The sequence below is a fragment of the Drosophila kikkawai genome, chromosome 3R (assembly GCF_030179895.1).
Source record: "Drosophila kikkawai strain 14028-0561.14 chromosome 3R, DkikHiC1v2, whole genome shotgun sequence".
Classification (NCBI taxonomy): Eukaryota; Metazoa; Arthropoda; class Insecta; order Diptera; family Drosophilidae; genus Drosophila; species Drosophila kikkawai.
Window position 1 is genome coordinate 27,755,940 of NC_091731.1, and position 19,552 is coordinate 27,775,491.

Genomic DNA, 19,552 nt, shown 5'->3' on the forward strand with positions numbered 1-19,552 from the left:
TCAATCAATCAACAGCCCAAAATTCGGAGTTTTGCCCCAGCTGCGGCTTCCAGGACTCTCTCGCTCTCTCTCTTCCGAAAGTATTTACAACATATGCAAGTTGTACAACGGGGCGTATGGTGAATACACAAGACCCCGGATCGTCCAGGGTGGCATTTCATTATTACACATGGCCAGCCCACGCCACAAAGCTTTGGCAAATTGTCTAGTTGGATAAATCCAAGGGATCAACTTTCCGGCAAAACTTTATTTCTTGGCCGGTTGCGGGGCGCCAAAGTTTTTAACTCGGATTTTCTGCCAAGGCTTTGGCTGCATCCCTATCCCACCGATAACCTCTCCACTACTTATTCTTTCTATTCATGAATAATTAACGGCATTGTTGTTGTTCGATGGCTTCTGCGGTTCTGCCTTCGAAATGACTTTGAAATTCACAGCCGAGCCGAAAAGTAGTTAAAGAATTGCAGACGTCTAAGATGTGTGCGCCGGAGTTGTGTGAGTAAACTTTCAACTGCACCCCTGAGGTGGTGCTTGAACTTGTCCGCCGGAATCGTTCTATGCCAGTTGTACGGCTTATAAAATTTAATTGGTTTTTTGCCAGCAAGAGCCGTATGAATTGATTGCGCGTTCAGGGGCGGCACAAAGGCAATGTTGAGCACTTGGAAAAATAATAAATTAATTAAAAATACTTAATTAAAATTTAAATATAAAATTTAACAATATATCATATGGAATCAGTACAAAATGTATACTCATTAGATTCTTAATAACTATTTTATAAATAATATTACCGAGTATTATCCTTACACCAAATTCATTTTATTTAAAACCAATATATTATAAACACCTATATACTTTCCTCGTTTAATATTTCCAATAAATAGTTTATAAATTATATTTTGAAGGCAACTTTTCTTTCAGTGCTTAGTGAAATCCGAGGGGCAACATCAGCTTTTGCCCATCTGGCCACTCATCTGTGAACGCACTTTGGCACAATGCAGCAGCCAGCACTTAGCTAACTGACGCCTTTTATTGCCTCTTGCCTCATTCATTGCTGGCCGGCAACAAAACGGTTTAATTTAGTTTCCTGCTCAGATGGAGCTGCCACTGCAGGAGCAGCGCAGCGCACGTGATTTTTGATGCCCCAGCGAGATTTTCGCTGAAAGCTGCTGCACACTCGCACACGGCTCTGAATGGCGCTGGAGGAAGAGGTCGCTAAACCCACCGGCAAACTGGGAAAACTTTCAGAGCCCAGCTCCCAGAATATATAGTATATATTCGAGGGGGGAATTTACAGAAGCGCGAAATTTAACACTCTGAATTGAGCTGCTTCGCTAATTAAATGAATTCACACAATGTCAGGACTGGCGGATGACAATACCAACAGGGATCTCTCGCGGCAGCAGCCAACTTCCATATCCGCTTCCGCCACGTTTCTGTCTCAGTTACTGTTACAGTTACAATGGCAATCGCGCAGCATTAAATAATTCAATTATTCAGAGGAGCGCCCAAATGAACATCGACAATGGGCGGGGGGAGGAGAGTTGTGTCTTCGGTTTTGCAATTATTAAAGAAGAGCTCAAGAGGCACGCAGGGTTTGCCGGCGAAATGAAGTCTTAAATCACAGCATGTTGTTTCCGCTGCACCATTCAGTGTTCCCCTTCCGGTCCACCCGCCATACTGGTGGCACACACACAGATCACAATCGCCGGAGAGAATTGTTTCCGTGTTGGTGCGATTGCCTTGTTTGCCTTTTCGTTTTATCAGCAGCGCCTTTTATGTCATCATAACCGCAACGGGCCAGCGTTCGCGTCCGCGTCGGAGGCCGCCCAGCCTCCCAGCCGGAATCAGTGTCCGGCAACTGAGGAGCATGAGAATGAGAATGTCCGTTTACATAAATTTTCACTGCGCAAAAAGGGAAGAAAACTGTCGAGCGAGCAGAAAAATGAGATGACAAATGAAGTTTGTCGGCTAATGGCAGCGGAAATGCGCGGAGGGGACTCTCTGAATCCGAATCCGAATCCGTATCCGCATCTGAATCCGAATCGGAATCAGAACCAGAGCCGGGAGGAGCCAGGAGCAGCCAGATCGTTTGAGGTATGCGCCACCGCCATAGCTTACACTTTTTGCGGCGTGGCAATGAACGGAAGTTGAAACAAACAAGTAAATAAATGGCGCCAATTTGGGGCGGCCATGGCGACAGGCGCCCCTCCGCGGGACGGAATGGGGATACGGAGGCTGGCCCAGAATGGACCCGGCTGCCGGGCGGGTCGTTTGTTGTTTTAAAATTGGTCAGGGAATGTGGAAATTTATTCGGTAAGCTGAGCTGAGTCAGGCAAAGCGATTATAACGAGAGTAAACAGAATCCGTTTTCGCGTATGATTGGTGGCCTCTCCTTGGGTCCGGAGTGGGCCAACCCGGCCATCCTGGCCATCCGATCTGCTCCCTAACGAGCTGCCTGCCTGCTTGCTTAGCTCCACTTGAAAGTCCGCCAGACAAACAAGTAACTCAATATTAAAAACCAATATGTCCAACTTCCGCAACACTTTATTACGCTCGCCAAAGGAGCAGCAGCTGGAATCGCAACCAGATAGCAGCATATTACGTGCAACTGTAAGGCCGCGCGCACACTACGAGCTGAAAGCGGAGCTGACGGCTGACGGCTTATCAGCTCTCTGAAACAAACACACTACTTGTATGAGAGCGCGCACACCGAGAGCGGAGCTGAGCTTAGAAATTTGCACTGAAATTATCAGCTCGCTTATCTCAGCTCTGCTTTCAGCTCGTAGTGTGCGCGCGGCCTAAGTGTTTGTGTGTGCCATATGATAATATCCCCAGAAAGCACATGTAACTCTGCTGACCCTTAACCCATGGCAAACAGGGCCAGTCGATATTGGACTTAATGCCAGCGGAATACTCTACTGCAGCTGACTTTAATTCGAGGACTTTAACTTGGGAAATAAATTTATTATAATAAATATTTATATGGATACAAGCTTTTACCCTTAAGGCTCAAGCTCTACAATATCTAAATGAACATAGAGTGTGCTTGTCGCTTCAATGGCTCAAGCCATAATTCTATCAGGCAGTTGGAAAGTTCACGTCAAATTGGAAATCTAATCTCTGACTGCGATCAAAGTGTCCAGTTGTGATACTGGGTTATACGTTCTGAACTACAGGAGCGCCTCTAAGGCGTCTGCCATCGACGGTCGCTAAGTACCCTGGCATGTCCGGGCGTATACGTAATTTGAGGGTCGTCGTGTGGCATAATGTGGCATCAGGCTGAATATTCCCGGTTCTATGACTGGACATTAAGTATCCCATAAAGTTGACTTTGTGTGAGTGAGTACAGCTGGCTAGCTGCCTGGGCGCCTGTCATTGTGTGCGTAACCTTTGGGGCATTGTAAATATTATTCTTATCATTCCCTATAAATCTACATATGACAATTTTCGCTTCAGTTTGCCAGCGGGCCGAGGGGCATCAAATCACCAGCTGATGCCCGACCAGCCCTTGAATTATTAAAGTTACAAAATAAATACACACTTCACCCTCTGTATTTTCAATTAGCCTATCTGCAGCCTCCCTACCATCCACCTCCCCCTTTTTGTGCTCCGTTGCTTACCACTCAAGCATTCGCTTTGGCCTTTGATGGCCAGGAAATTTAATTGGTTGCCTCCGCCGCCAACGTAGCTCACTTGCAATGCTCTTCATTAAAAAACAAAAAGCAAAAATTGCATTTCTCCCGCTCCTTCTGCACCTTTGCCGTAGAAAAGCAGCTAACGAAGTGCCACAAGCAGCTGACCATTGCTGGCTTTGGCTTTGACTAACTAACCAGCCCGTCGAGCTGAAGGATATCTAGAATACTACCAACCGCTGGCCGCCGCAGAAATTCAGTGGCCGAACATCTGGCTCCCCTGGACAGGGGAGAAGGTCCCTGCAACATGTGTCAGTTTCGCGGAGCGATAACTTATTTTTGTGGTCGCTGACCCAGCTTTGAGGAGAAATCTGGGAAAAACACAAATAACATATCATGCATGCATAATAAAACTGCATAAATCGAAAGAGGAATGTGTTATATATATATGACACGATAACGGATGTCTTTAAAACTATTTAATATATTTAAATAAAGTGTGAAAGAGGGTGTAAAACATGTTAATAATATAAATAGTGATCATCACCATGAAAAATAAGTGCCAAGTGTAAATATGTAAAATTCCTAGCCAGGAATTTACAAATATTAAAAATTACTTTCAATCAATAATAGTATTAAATTTATTTGCTGGTCAATAAAGTTTATATTCAAAATAAATTCGCAGACCTTGGGTCTGTCTCTGAACCTTAGTTTTATGAGCAACTTAACTGAAGTAGGCCAACTTTTTTCATACAGCTTGTCTCTCCAGCTTCAGGGAAAGTGCAACAAAGACAAACCCACAAAGCAGATGGAGTTGGCCTCTGATAAGACGCAAGGGCGTCGGCCTTCGCCGTGAGAAGCTGCGCGCTGATTGCCTTGCGGGCCAAAACAAAGCAATACAGGACACAGAATACAGAATACGAAATGGTGTGGAACAGCGAGGAATACGGCAGGAGGACTCTGGTCTGGTCGACCGGACTGCCAGCTTGTCCCGGATCCGTGACTGCCAGTTAACTTTGTCTTGCCTAACGAACGCGCGTTAGTTGGCCAAGTTGGCTGCGTGTGTGTGTGAACGTTTTGCGTTATCAGCGGTCAGCGCGACGTGGCCTCCACAATGCAGGACCTTCGCCACGTCCGGGATTCAGTCGAGTCGCTTTTTTCCATGGCCAGGCCAAGTTGTTGACACTTTTATGAACTCCACAGATTGGCCATGTTGCGTGGCTTTTGTTGCGGTTTGTTGGCCCGTTACAGCGACCGCAGACCAGCAGCAACAACAGCAGCAGCAGTGGCAGTAGCAATGGCAAAAACAGGAGCTACGGATTGAGATACCAACCAACTAGTGTTGCCTCGGCCACTGCCAGTATATTCAGCAAAGCACTCGCGCTAATTTGAGGCCTTATCCTGGATTGCCACAGCAATAGCCGTCTGAGGCAGCCCGGCCATGTCACCTGCATCCTTATCAAGGATGTAGCTGCTCTTGCACCCGCAACCCAGCTTGCCGCTTGCCGCTTGGACACCTCAATGTCATTGTTTCGGCCCGCTGCCATGGCCCCTTAATGCTTTAGACGGCCGCTATTGCCGTTGACACTGTCACTGACCGCGACGTGTCCTGACACTGGGTCCTTCGGCAACGCAAAGTACTAGGATGCACTGAAGATGACTAACGTTGTACCCTCCTGGTTACATATTTATCTGCACAAAAGATGTAAATATTTTTTTGGAAATATATATAGTTAAAGGAACTATTTAGAATTTTCTTCCTTAATTCCGAAACCTTCTTGAGAATATCCCAACAAGGACACCCCTCTTCCAGAGCATTCCTTTGAAGTAGCCCTGCGGCTGGGAACGGATCCCTGCAGTCTAGCAAACATAATTGCTGTGCTGATAATGATGATGGTCCATAAAATACGTCAATTTTAATAAATACCCATAAAAAATCCCCGCCGCTGCCACTAAGCCGCGCTGACATTTTCATTACCCAAGGAACTGCAGCGGTTTCTCCGATGGCAGCAGCGCCTTGCCCTTCGCCAGTCGGTGGTTGTCAAGTGTGCTTTGTTTCCTATGTCTCTCCAATGGCATTGACTGTGATTCAGCCTGGCAGGACGCAAACAGGAGGATAGCAGCAGCCACAGCAGCAGCCACTGCGGAAGGAGCAGTGAATAAGTGCCATTCTGCATAATGTCGTTTGCAATTTTTTAATTAAAAATTTCCCACAACTTGGCTGGCTTCTATTTGGCTGCTCATTTTGTTGTTTCCCTTTTTTCTTTTCATTTGCGGTGCATTGCGTACTGAATAGCGCATCTTGGGACAGCAGTGGGAGTCAAGTGACAGGATGACAATTGTCACACAAGCAGTGCTCGAGGGCACAAGGCACAAGGCCAAGAGGGCCCTCCACTGCCAAGAGCACAACAGGGGAATGGGGCATGGGACCGATTTGTCAGGCTTGAGAAATGACCAGGAGCACACAACACACGCATGCAAGAGAGCGACTTAAGGGTCACAAATTCCATTTTACTTCCAAATTAATTGTATGAAAATTTCTTAGATTCCATAGATTTTTTTTTAAATCGTGCATATTCTTTGACAATTTGCAGGTAGTGCATATATGTACATATGCATCATTTAATTACTACTTTTAAAATTATTTACATACAAAAACTCTTTTTAACTCCTTAAGGGTAGTATTACTTGATTTTTAATAAGGTTTAGACATGGCAAAGAAATAAGTACGTAGCTCTTCCAAAGTCTAAAGAGGCTGCGTGCTTAGGGACAATAGGAAGTCTTTCTTTTTGCTCTTAAAAATTAATTATTTTTGGTACAAAATAGCTATGTTCAAATGAGGACATTTAAAAGCAATTAAGAAAGTGGAGCTGTGCTGAAGTTAATTGGAGTGTGCTCGACTGTTGATACCTTAAGAGATTCACTTTAAACTAATAAAATTATAATACTAATTAAGTCATTTAAAAACAAATAATCAATGAACTTCTTTATTCAGATTTTAATTTACAAGTTTTTGTTACGGTAAAGAACGATTTGTAGCCAATTTAAGTTTTAGTATTGACTTTTGATTACTTATATAAAAATTAGGGCTTGGAAACCCGAGCCGAGCCTGCCTAGTTTTAGGCCAGGAACCGTCATCACTTGCACAGCAAAGGCATCCAGAGAGAAGCAGCGAGTAACCCACTTACATGACACAAACTGACGGCCAACATGGCGTATGCGTGTTGCCTGCTGCCAAGTTGGGGTGTGTATGTGTGGGTGCGAGGCTTGCTTTATTAATATTTGCTTGTTTTTGGGCAAACAGCAATAATGAAAAAGAATTCCACTCTTAATTGCAACGCCAACTGAGCGGGAGCAGCTGCTAAAAAGTAATTAAAATTTGTCAACATTTTTGCAAGTGAAAGACACTTTGACGACTAGGCCTAAATTGGTTGTTCTTCTCCATGGAACAAAGCCAGGGAGCCCGCTTCAAATCCGCCACAAATTGGAGGCCCTAGGAAGAGAGATGAGCAGAATCTAAATCTAATTTAAGCTTATTAAAATGCAAGTGGGCGTCAAATGTTAAATAATAATGATTTCGGAATGTAAATATTTGCCAAAGCTGAATGTTGTCAAAACGATTTCATTTCGGTTGAACAGAGTGGACCGTACATATTTTTAAATTGCGGTCAGACACAGGAGGCAGTGAGTCGAGCTACTATATAATTAAGTTGATCCGATTTCATAACGCTTCACAGACATCCTGCATTCGTTTAGTGTAAACATATCATTTGCAAATAAATACATAAATGTGTATATTTTGCTGTTTATTCATCCGTTCGCTCATTTCAAATGCGATTCAAAAGCCCATCGACCTCAGCCGCTGACAGTTGGTGGCCGATTTTCGGCATATACATAATTATTTACACCTGCTAAGCCAGCGCCGAATAAATTGTAAATAATAACATAAAAGCCAATTCACTAAGCCCAGGCATGTGTGTATTTGTATTTCTGACAGCTGATAGGTGTATTATTTCTGGAAAATCAAATTAACTTGACTTGTTTTTTGTTAGGAAAAAAATTTAAGCCACTGTAAATAAATCTTAATAAGTAATACTTATTTTACTAAATATATATCCGATATTTCCACAAATGTATAAGTCGTACAAGAAATAATCCTGTAATTAAATCTACTCATTCTCTAATTAGTAGAATGAATTATTTCAGTGAAATCAAAACAACAAATGTTCATATATCAGAAATCAATGAATTTTCCGAAAATATTTTTGAATTACCTAGATTACTTGCTATACAAATCATAAAATCTCATTAGGATTTAAATGAAAATTTCAAAATTACACAAGTGCAACATAGCCTTAGGAATTCCGCAAATATGTAGTTGCTGCATCCTTCAGCCTGTTGGCATTAATGTGAAAATATGATATATTATTTTATGCCTGGGGTGCTACCGACATCGAGGCCTCATCATGCATTCGCAAATTTTGGCTGACCATCTAATTTCAATTTGTAATTAAATCGTCCGTTTTGTTTGTGTAATCGGTAGCCGGTCTGGGGTAGCAACTATGTTGCAACACACATATGCATGGATGTATCTGTGCCAGCTCGTGGACGAGTGTCCCTGTTGGCCTAATTTAATTACAACTGCGAGGAGAGGCAAAAAAACTGGGGCTCGATACTTTTGGCCAATATCTGCGAATTTTAATTAAATTCAGATGCGTGCAAATGCGTTTGTGTTTGGGTTTCTCTCGCTGGTATCCGTGTGGGTTATTGCATATTAAATTTGCACAATTTCGGGCTGTTTGATGTTTGCGTGTGACTTTCGAATGGCCGCAGCAGCTGAGCGAGTGAGAGAGAGTCCCGGCTACATTTTCAAATCAAATTTTTGGCCATTTGATGCAATTATGCATGCAATTGTGGCTTGTTTGTTTGTGTTTGCCTGGCCATCGGCGTGTGCCTGCGTATTTGCCACATTTGATTTGATTTTATTTTTGGCAATTTAAATTTGTGCCGCAATATATATCAGCGTTTTTTACCAATGCCTCTGATACACCGAGCGGTGGTCTGTCCCGTCCACAGGCGACCATAAATGCCACTTCAAAGTAAATTATGACGCACACACACACGCAGCGGAGAGATATACAAGTTGTAGCGGCAGCTGCGGTGGCAGTGTAACACTTGCCACCACGACAGCAGCGTCGCCGGGTGAAAACATGGAAAAGTCCTTCGCATCCTTCGTACATCAACATCAACGCCTGTTGGGCGCATGTTAAACACTCGAATGCAATTTGTTAGACAAGATATGTGGCAAGCGCGCCACGAATGTTGCATCTCCCCAGCTATCCCCCGTCTTGTGCTTTTTCGCCCTTCTGCTCCATTTTCCCTCCAATTTTCCCGCCGCTGCATCAGGGCCCCGAAGCAATGCCGGCTGGCAGTTGGGAAATTTATGCAAACGCATGCGGCAGCCGAACGCATAATTCACATAATTTGTAGCAGTTGCATTTTTCGCCAAATGCCTCGTGGTCGTTATTGTTGCTATTGCCGCTGCAGTGTCTGTCGCAGAGTTTTAGATGCGTTCTGCCAAGGAGCAGCAGCAATAGCAGCAGCATCACCAGCAACAGCAGCCGCTGATGCATTGTTGATGGTCCGAAAATTTGCCAGAAGTTTAGCATAAAATCCAATGCAAATTGCCCCCTCGCACACAGAACGCGAAGAAAGGAGCGCATCCGAGGAGATATCTCTTAACCTCTCTGGGGCTCAGCTGGTAATGATTTGTGGCACATATTCCTCACGCTCCACTGACTCACAGACACATATGCAGGAGGGATATCAAAGGGACCAGGGGACTGAGACCAAGGGCCGAGGAAGGATGTCACCTGAAATGGAGCGCAACTGTGGCGCAACTCAAAGGAAAATGACACAGATCAGTGAGCACCTTCAAAACTAGGGTAAGCTCCTGTTTTTGGCACATATTTCGATGAAAGAAGGTAGTGTTTTTGGTACTTCTCAAATGCTAGAAAAGACTTTTTATAAAAATAGATTTACAGAAATGAATTAAATTAGATTTTAGCTACATATATTATTAAATAACATTTAGAAAAATAATTATCCTGAAAGAATTATCAGCAGTAGCGAATTGAAATCGCAAGTTATAGCAATTTCGGAAATCAGGATTCTTAAATAAAAGGGACGAAGGGTCAGTTCAGGTTGTCAAGGACTTCACACACACCTGCCGCCCGTTTCTGGGCTCCTCGGGAATAGCAATAATTTAAGCCAAGCAGTTGACACATGGAGACCAACCGCTTGCCGCCATTAATCAATTGATGAGCAGTGGCGCCTTACCGCAGGATAATTCGTCCTTGCCCTATCAATAATGCAAATTTATGTCGCTCATTGAGTGCCTGGTGCCGAGCCTTTGAGCTCCACTTCCAAGCTCCAAGTTTTAATTAAAAATCTGCCAATAAATTATTTCAAAGAAACTACAACAAGGAATCGTTGCCTCGTTAACTGATTATGCAAAACACCAGGGCCACGCCCACGCCCCCATTCCCCCGCCACGCCCCTCGCCGACAAGTGCAATTATTGTCAGGCATTTGCTATGCAAAGTTTTTCTAATTGAAAATGCAAGCTCAAGAAGGCCATGAAAAGGGGGCGAAGGGGCGTTGGCAGATTATGGGCGTGGACCACAACAAAGCGGAAGGCATGGCCGCAGCGGCAAATACAAATAATAAATTTAAAATGGCCGCCAAATGGCTACCCGCACACACACACACAGACTCACAAAGGCGAGCGTGAAAGCGCGAAATACAAAACAACTGTTGGGACAAAAATGGGGGAAAATGGTGGGATTTTCCAAAGAAGGGGCACAAGGACTGGTAGGGTGGCAGCAACAGCAGAACAAAGGACGGGGCTATGGCCATGATGCAGCCGCAATGCAAGCGCCTGGCAAGTCAAAGTCTTAAATTGAAAATGAAACTTAAATTAAAATGCCAACTGGAGTGGAACGAAAATGATATTAAAACTGAGCCAGTAACAGTAACAACAACAATACAACAGGATATCAGCAACAACAACAACAACAAGGAGAAGAAGAGTAACAACACCAACAACATCAGCATGTTTTGTTCGCCTGCATTGCCATTGATAGCTGACAGTGGGTGTGGCCGTTAAAGGGGCGGCCAGCGGTCGTCTTAGTGGCAGGCCACAAAAGCCTCGAGTTTGTCAACAAAAATGAAATTACTCCTGCTCCCTTGCTGTTGCTGTAGCCGCCACTATTCGGAGCTGTCTGTGGAGAGTTTACATGAAACACTTTTCTAATTAAACAACAAAAGGTATGCCCACAGAGCAGGTGAACAAACAAGGCCAACAAAGAAAAACAGGACTGAAGGACTGAAGAAAATGCGGCGAACGCATACACGAAGCAATAAGTTCAGCTCATTTCCGTTGGCCGGGCTCCTTTGGCTCGTTTAATGCATAAATAACCAGGATACGGAGAGGAGGAGCGCCAGGAGGCCACGCACTCCTGTGTCTCTGCCACTGAATTATGAATTTTGCAGCACAAATACGAACATTTCTCATATCAGGAGCACTGATACCAGAGACCCGGGCCCACACAGAGAAAGGATTTTATGGCTTAAAAAGGAGCTCGATATTGAAATTGGTTATCGAAATATAAGGGGAATTTCAATGGATGTTTGGTATATTTCAGGAAATTATTCGAATATCTTGCTAGTACCTCAAACGTTCTTTATAATTTTCCAAAAAATTCTCCTTGCCTTTAGAATTGTAAGAAGATTGTAACTTGGATTTCATCTTGAATATTTTTACTTAAACCCAATTTTACTTGAATAAAATTTGGTATTCCTTTTTTACTGTGTACACTTGCAAACGCATTCCTGGCTGAATACAATAACCTGGCCAATAATGGCTTGCAGCTTGCTTTAAAGCCCGCTGCCAAGCCTCTTAACGGTTCCACAGACAAACAGTTTAGAGCACTCCACGGAGTTGCGTTCGATCTGCCCCCCTTTGGGGTTCTGTCTCTCTGCCTGCAGTGCAGTCAATAAAAATAAATGTCATAAGGAGAAGCTTAGGCGACAAATGCATCAGTGTGCAAATAGACCAGCTGCAGGGGCTTGGCAGGAACAGAAGCAGGAGCCACTCTCAACGCTTCGAGCTGGCAAACAAACAGGCAAAGAGCCATAGAAGCCTTCGAAGCTTGACATTTGCTATTTGGTCAGCTGGCCAAAGGATGGGATCCTCTCGGCTCCATATAGACACAGGACCCTAGTCAATTTGGTATGCAACGACTAATCAAGCCGTTGCCACTTTAATGCAAACCCAATTTGCAGTGCCTCTAAGAAAAGTGTCGCAGACTTACTTCAGTGCCTTCCACCAACCACAGGAACTCAGCCAGGAGCAGCAGCAGCAGCAATCATAATCATCGAGCCTGCCCTGAGAAGCCTCTATACATACTAATGATGTGCACGCCACACGAGGCTGATTTAATTTCCTTTCCACCTGCAGCACACACACAGCACACCACCGTCACACACACGCTTACACGTGCAACGGACACCACCGCAAGACTCAACACTTACAGGAGCCACAAAAGTCAACACAAGGAGAGAAAGGAGCGAAACTTTTCCGAGCACATACATCAAGCTACTTACACTGTGGAAAATTTGTATAGATTCTGTGGAATTCATAAGATTCATAAGATATAAATTTATGAAACTATGATTTGAATTTATTTACTACATTAATTTCTCTAGATTAATTCAATAAAATGTATTGAAATATTTAAAAGAATATTAGTAATAATTCACTAAGCTCAGGTGACAACGTTTCAAGTGTAAGTATGTGAGAGTTTGGGGGTTTTGCATCAAACTTTAACATCAACTTGGATGTCGCTTCCGTTTCCGTTGCAGGAGCTGCAGCAGCATCAGACGATGACAAGACCGCTCTCTGTCTCCCACACTCACTCCCTTTGTCTCTGTTTTTCGCACAAGTTTTTGCAGGATAGTGTGAGTGCTGCGGTCGCCCCGTGTAGGTGTAGATGTATGTAGGTGTGGTTGGGCTCCATCATTTTTGTTGCTGCTGTAATCCAGCATAAAAAATGAATTATGTGCACATGCATTTCTTATGTGCTCGCAGCCGCACTCTTATTACTTCCTCTCCGCCGGCCGCCTGCCTGTAAGCTGTTGAGTAATGAGCAAATGAAATCCCCTCGCTTATCTCTGCGCGTCTTTGTGGCCGCTTTGTGTGCGGCTGAGCATCCTACTTAGGCCCTAATCCTGCTTACGCAGCCTCCGCAGCCCAGCACCGACCAAGCCGTATTTTTCGCATTTGATAAGTTTCAGTGATTGCCGACAACTTATATGGATATATATAAATATATGTATAGATTCCTACTCGCGCGCATTACTGTCACAATTATCCAGATAAAGGCAGAAGTCCTGTGTCGCCGGCTTGACAAATCGTTTCGAATATGAATGCCATTTGTTGGCCGCTATTAATGGACTATAAGAAATCAATAAGCCAACGTTAAATCATCGGCAATCATGGCTCGAAATAGCGGAATAGCGGCGACAAAAAAAGGGAACCTCACGATGGCCATTAACAAATGCTGTCTTGCCTGAGGCCAGGGGCAGGGGAATGTCTTTCATTTAAGGCCATATTCATGGAAAGCCTGCCATACCATTTGCCTAATGCAAGGCCATAAAAATATAGCAGCGGCCACACACTGCGTATGAGTAATAATGCTGGCAAACTAATTTAGAGGCTTTTAGTCTCCATTTAGAGTTTGAAAAGGATTCCACATATATGAACATGGGATATAAATAGCATTTCACACATCCACTCAACACCACTCTGAGCCCGGCCAATGGGATTCCTTTGAGCCAAAAACTATACATATATGAAAATAGAAACAATTTTTGTGCGATTTCCGCACGGCCACTTTTTTAGTATTTTAGCATTTTTCTATGCCCGCCCGAGCGTATGAGCTGCAGTCATCGCTTGACAAGAAAAACTGCACTCAAAATCAATAAATCACGCCCGATCACAGGCGGCGGCGGCGGATGGCGAGGGACATGGACCGGCGCTAAGCTGAAACTAAAATCCCCCAGTTGCAGGATTGCAGAGGCTGCTGCTGGGCAACATATTGTTTCAATATTTGAATTCAATTTAATGGCGGCTAATTGAAAAAAATAACAGAACAGCCAGTGCGGCAAGAATAATGCACTGCTGCCCGAGTTTGTCCAGCGATTGGGTCACATTTTTTCGCATTTGGCTTTGGCGAGGTTATTTTGCAACAATGCCAGCCGTTTTTTGCCAATTGAACACGCCCCACCCGGGTCATCATCATGGCACCAGTTGCCATCACGTGTCCCCCTTCCGGCAGTCGAGTTATTTGCACGTTTTGATAAGTGGACTTAACAACCGCCGGTGGGTGGTCTTTCCCTGGGAATGGAATTCGTTTTTTTTTTTGCCTCGCTCGCTGCGCTGGTCACGGTTTATTTTGCGAGGAAAATGTAAATTTATATTTGCCCATAAATGACAGAAATGTTTATGTTGATAGCCCTTCGGAAAACCATACAATGAATGAAATAAATGCAGTGAATGTGAAAAGGTTTTGGAATATGGCTTTGGGATGAAGATGTAATTGGATAATTGCTTTATTCGTTTCATTAATAGCAGAAAAAGTTACTCATTCATTCGTTAATAAATCTAAATACTTGTGGTTGGTTTATTAATCAGGAATGCCTCTTATAATGTCAACTTTCTTGTTAGCTAAAATACTCTGTGGCCATACTTAGAATTGTAAGACTTTCTCTTAGCTTATATCAATATATCTAACATTAATATTTCCTATAATAATAAATAATTATAGTAAATTTTATACCTCACCAAATACCACTAAAATATATTTATTTTTAGGTTTAATTATCTACCACAAATTTCATACACTGAAACAATCTCATCTTCGCTGGAGCATACCACATATATTTCAGCTATAATGTCTGCCAATTAGCTAATTTATTATTGATTTATGAAACGAGTTTATTTAATTATTTTTTGGGTCAGCCGCAGTTGCATTGCCGTTTTGCAGTCGTCGTCCTGCCGTGGATAATTTGCATGGCGCCAGGATAACCGTGACAGTATCGGTAATTGACTACACCCGATATTATCTCCGTGCTGGGCTCTCTCTCTCTCGACTAGATACAATTATGTATATGAACATGGTAATAACGTGCCCATGTTTAGAATGCCTTAAATTATGCAATATGACAGCGGGAGATATTGAAAGACTTTTTCAACCTTTCTTCCTGTTGTTGTTTTTTTATTTTCCCCTGTAACTGTTGCCATTTGGAAATCACACAGAACGTGACCAGAAATTAAATTGTAGCACATTTGGAGCTTTATAAAAATTTCACAGAAAATGAAAAATAAATCCCCAAAAAGAGCCACAGCGCACACAACGGAAAAAGCAGCGCTGGTCCATACACAAACACACGCAGACACATAAATAAGGAAGTAGGACTGGCACAAAAAATGTGTCATGTGGACGAGAAGGGGAAATTGACAGGATTCGGGCGGCCATTCGCCATTCGCCATTGGAGTTTGGGGGCTAACAAAAAAAAAAAAGAAAAACATAGATTTTAATATATTTTATGCACGTGGCCCTCTCAAACAATAACTATGAAGGTGAGCTCGGAATTCGTCAAAAACGAACATGTTATGCTGGCAACTCCCACGTCCTGTCCATCACCTTCCAGCGCCCGGGCACGCTCCGGCGCATAAATTGCTAATATTGTTGAGTGCGTGCGCACAGCCACACATCCTGCCAGAACTGCATTAGATGCCGTCAAACGGGTTGGTTGTCCACTGAAGAAGCAGGTTTCCAGGTTTCAATACCCGTATACCCTATTTTCTCTTTTTCTCCTCTCGCTTCCCTATTGCATAATGCGCCAAACTTGAAATTGTCAAAAAAGGCAAACAAAAATGGTTCTAAAAACCGAAACAGAATGCACTCTTTATCAAAGTTTAACTAACTAAGAAATAGAAATAAGCTGTACAAATATTAGTTTATTAAACTCAGATCCTCTACTTTATTAAGATTCCAGAAAAAATAAACTAAGATTCGCTCAGAACAAACTTATTTCTAAGAAACTCCTACGAGTCTCAAGCTAACCGTGGAGTCTCGACTAAAGTACCCCTTCAACTAGGGCATAACAAGCTGTAAAAACTCATAAGCACAACTTGTGTGCAGTGAAGAGTAAAATGTACTCTGCAATTTTCTTTTGTGGCAACCTATTTTCCCACTCCCCCCCTTCCGTGGAGCTGTAGAATTGCCTTTTCAGTGCCAGCAGCTAGCGCTAAAAAGATTGCTACGCTTTTGGCCAGTGTCAAAGCTGCGATGGACATGCGTGGTGCCCGTGCCGCCGCATAATTAAGCTCGCGTTGAGCCTTTGAAAGCATTATGTGGAGCGCATAGAGAAGGGCTTAGGCATTGAGGGATCTCGCCGGTCATCCCTATTGGACATATGTACATGGTTTTGAGCAGAGCAAAGAACTTGTACAATATCTGAAGGAGCTGAAAATTGAAAAAAAAAAAAATGAATAGGTCGAGAGCGCCTGCCCATTCACCCTATCCCATGGTGGTTCGGGTTATTCTCAGAAAGAAATACTATGATGCGACTTATAAAATACTTCAATATAAAGGATACTGAAAGTGATGTTAACTTTAGTATATAACAACTCTTTTTAGAACATATTTTGTTCTTGAAACATTTATTTATGTAAGGGGCAAATACAATATATCTTTAAGATTATATAATTATGGGATAAACACATCATACATTTCTCAAACTTATAAAAAGAGCCGAGAAAGCTTTCCAGTGAAGCTGTAGATTTGCTTACATTTTTCCTAAGCCAAGTTTGCAATAAACAACGTGCCCTCTAAAAGCTTTGTGTGGTGTAGATATAAAATCGTTTGAATCTGGCCATCCTTATTGGACATACATGGTTCGGAGCAGAGCAAAAAACTTGTACGATAGCTGAAGAAGCTAAAAAGAAAAATCGTTTGAGCTACGATCACGAATATTCTCAGCCTGGCCACCCTTACGTCTGTCATGCTGGCCCTGGTTATATCCAAAAAGATAGTAGCCTTCAGATAGGTTGTTTTCTGTGCCCTCACCATAATAATGACCAGGGCTCGCTTGTAACGAATATCCGCATGAGTCCAGTTCTGATTGTAAGTGGCCAGCGACATACCAGAGCTCTGAAAGATTTAGTGACAAATATGTTTATTTTTATTTGCTAGTGACACAATTCCTTTCAGCGGAAACCTTACAAATACCAACTCACCGCATCAGCCACCATTTATCCGTAGTGACAAATCAAGTAAACCTGGCTCATCGAGCTAGTGAGGAACAGCATCAGCTTTATGATCATGTCCGGCGGAACACCAACTGTCATCTGGAATCCCACAAAGCAAATTACGAACGAGGAAACCATAAAGTTCAGCAGCAGCGGAACTCCGAATATATCGTTGACCACGTCTGCCAGGCGAAGGATCCGCTCGTGGTAGCGAACTGTATTCCTTAGAAATCGGGAATCATCCTGCCACTTTCCAGTAAGCTGGTGGTTCTCCATCGTACTTGAGAGGCAGTCAAAGTGCATTACCAACTGAGTGACCACAGCGACCAGAAGGAGATCCGTGGATATCTGTCCTGCAGCCGCGGTGTACCCTGCAAAGTTCTGGGAAAAAAGCAATGGGTAATAGGACCAGCTGTCTTCCCATTTCCAAGGAATGTACAATCATGGACATAAGTATTTTGACACAGCTGTTAGCTATATTCCAGCGCGTGTATTTTAGTACTCGTAAAAGTTACGGGATCCATTTAACTTTGCAGTAAGAGATTCTATTTAAAACTTTAAGAGAGCAAAATATGACACTGATAAGTAAATTAACTTCTTTGCTATGTCACGTGATGTGAGAGATCATGCATTTTTGGGTGGACAAAAATATTTTGACATTGCATTCATTTAGTTCTCATTTGTTTCGTGTGCATTAAAAACAGTTTATTGTTATTTATAACTCAGGCTTATTAATCTGTTAGCAGCTTTAATACATTTTTGTCAATTTTCCTAATTTCTGTACCGTTATTTAATGAAAATATGGGTAAAACACGGGCGCTAAGCCAAATCCAGCGAAACGAAATAGTAATTAAGTACCACTCAGGTATTTCGGTCCAGAACCTCAGCATATTTTATAAAGTACCCCGACAAACCATTTACTATCAAATTAACAAATATAAACAGACAAAAGGGCGACCACGCAAGACTTCGCCTAAACAAGATCGTCTAATTCTTTCAAAATTTAAAGAAATTGACCTTATTATACCAAATCCAGCTTCCATGGAAGTTCAAAACGATTATGATTTTTAAATTAGTAGAAAAACAGTTGAAAGAAGACTTAAAAAGGCTAACTTTGCTACTTATGTGGCCCGTCAGATACCTTTCATTTCACCTAAAAATGAGTTGAAACGATTAGCCTTTGCCAAATCCTTTTGAGAACAAATGTTGTGGACCGATGAGAGTTCTTTTGAGTACCATGGTTCAAAAAATAAAATTTACTCCAGATTACCAAAAAATATTCGCAAGAAAGTGGTACCTCTCATTCAACGTATACCACATGGTGGCGGCAGTGTCATGTTTTGGGGATGTTTCTGCTTTAACGGTATCGGTTATTTGGTCCCCATCAATGGGACGATGAATTTGCGTATCCTGATTGACCACGAATTTCTTACCGGCGACAGACTTAACAGGCAAGACTTTATCCTGCAGCAGGATAATGTTCCATGCCACAAAGCAAAAATGATAACAACATTTTTCAGGGACTTTGAAGTAAAATCTTTAGATTGGCCACCCAAAAGTCCCGATCTCAAAACGTATGAGGGTCCAAACTTAACAAGAACTTGAGAGGAGACAATTTATTAAGTCGAAGGACTATGGAAGGAAATTTACCTTGAAACGCTTCAAAATTTAGTCAAATCTGCTCCAACACGATTACAAAAGGTAGTAGATGCCAGAGAAGGGATTATTTTTTACTAATTTCTACTCATTATTAACATTTTTTACAATTCAGATTAAATTTCTAACAAATTAGGTTATGTCAAAATACATTTGGCCTCCCACTTTAATGAATTTGTATTTTTAGTTTATAAGATGTAATATAAAATGTAATATTTTTGTTGTTTTTTATTGTCTTATTACACTATTGTTATAAATAAATTTCATTGATCTTTTTTGGATAAATAAATTAATGTTTACAACACAAAATGTGAATTTTTATTTATGTCAAAATACTTATGTTCAAGATTGTACATGAGGTAGGGCAAGGTCTTGCCCACTACGCGAACTTTCAGCCACTTCTCGTAAACCAAAAACTGCATAATGCTGTACAGGTTAAAGGTCCAGATCAGAACGGAGTATAGCGTCGAGTAGGTGAGGCTGATCCTTGAACAGGTTCGCAAGTATCTCGGCAGGTCGTACCTCTCCTCTTGAACCTTGCCACGTGGATAGAGCTTCTCCAAGTCCCTCATCATCTCATCCATGGCAGATCTCTTCCACCGGATGAAAAGCATCTTACTCATGCCCACAATGTCGAAGCCAATGTAAGACATCACCGTGACGGCTTCCAGGAGCTTCCCATCCTTGAAGGCACTGCGGGCGTAAATGCTTTCACCGAGTCCAACAAAGATCAAGTTAATCACATTTGCCAAAAATAGGATGTGGGCTTTTAAGCTGGCTTTGTCATCGGGCAAGTTCTTCGTGTAGGGCTCAATGCCAACGAGTAGGTAGAAGAAGTTAGCGAACTTCAGGAACTTTTTCATCTCTGAAATGAGTTGTGATTGCTG

At 42.6% G+C, this 19,552-nt stretch overlaps 1 protein-coding gene across 1 annotated transcript; it reads right to left on the minus strand.

Annotated features, from left to right (window-relative positions):
- Positions 1 to 16,639: 16,639 nt before the first annotated feature.
- On the minus strand, positions 16,640 to 19,528 carry LOC108080994 (odorant receptor 85b-like). The gene is given in 4 exon segments (XM_017175919.1): positions 16,640 to 16,696; positions 16,756 to 16,911; positions 16,998 to 17,449; positions 19,021 to 19,528. Coding segments are annotated over 4 exon segments (1,173 nt in total).
- Between the last annotated feature and the right edge of the window lie 24 nt (positions 19,529 to 19,552).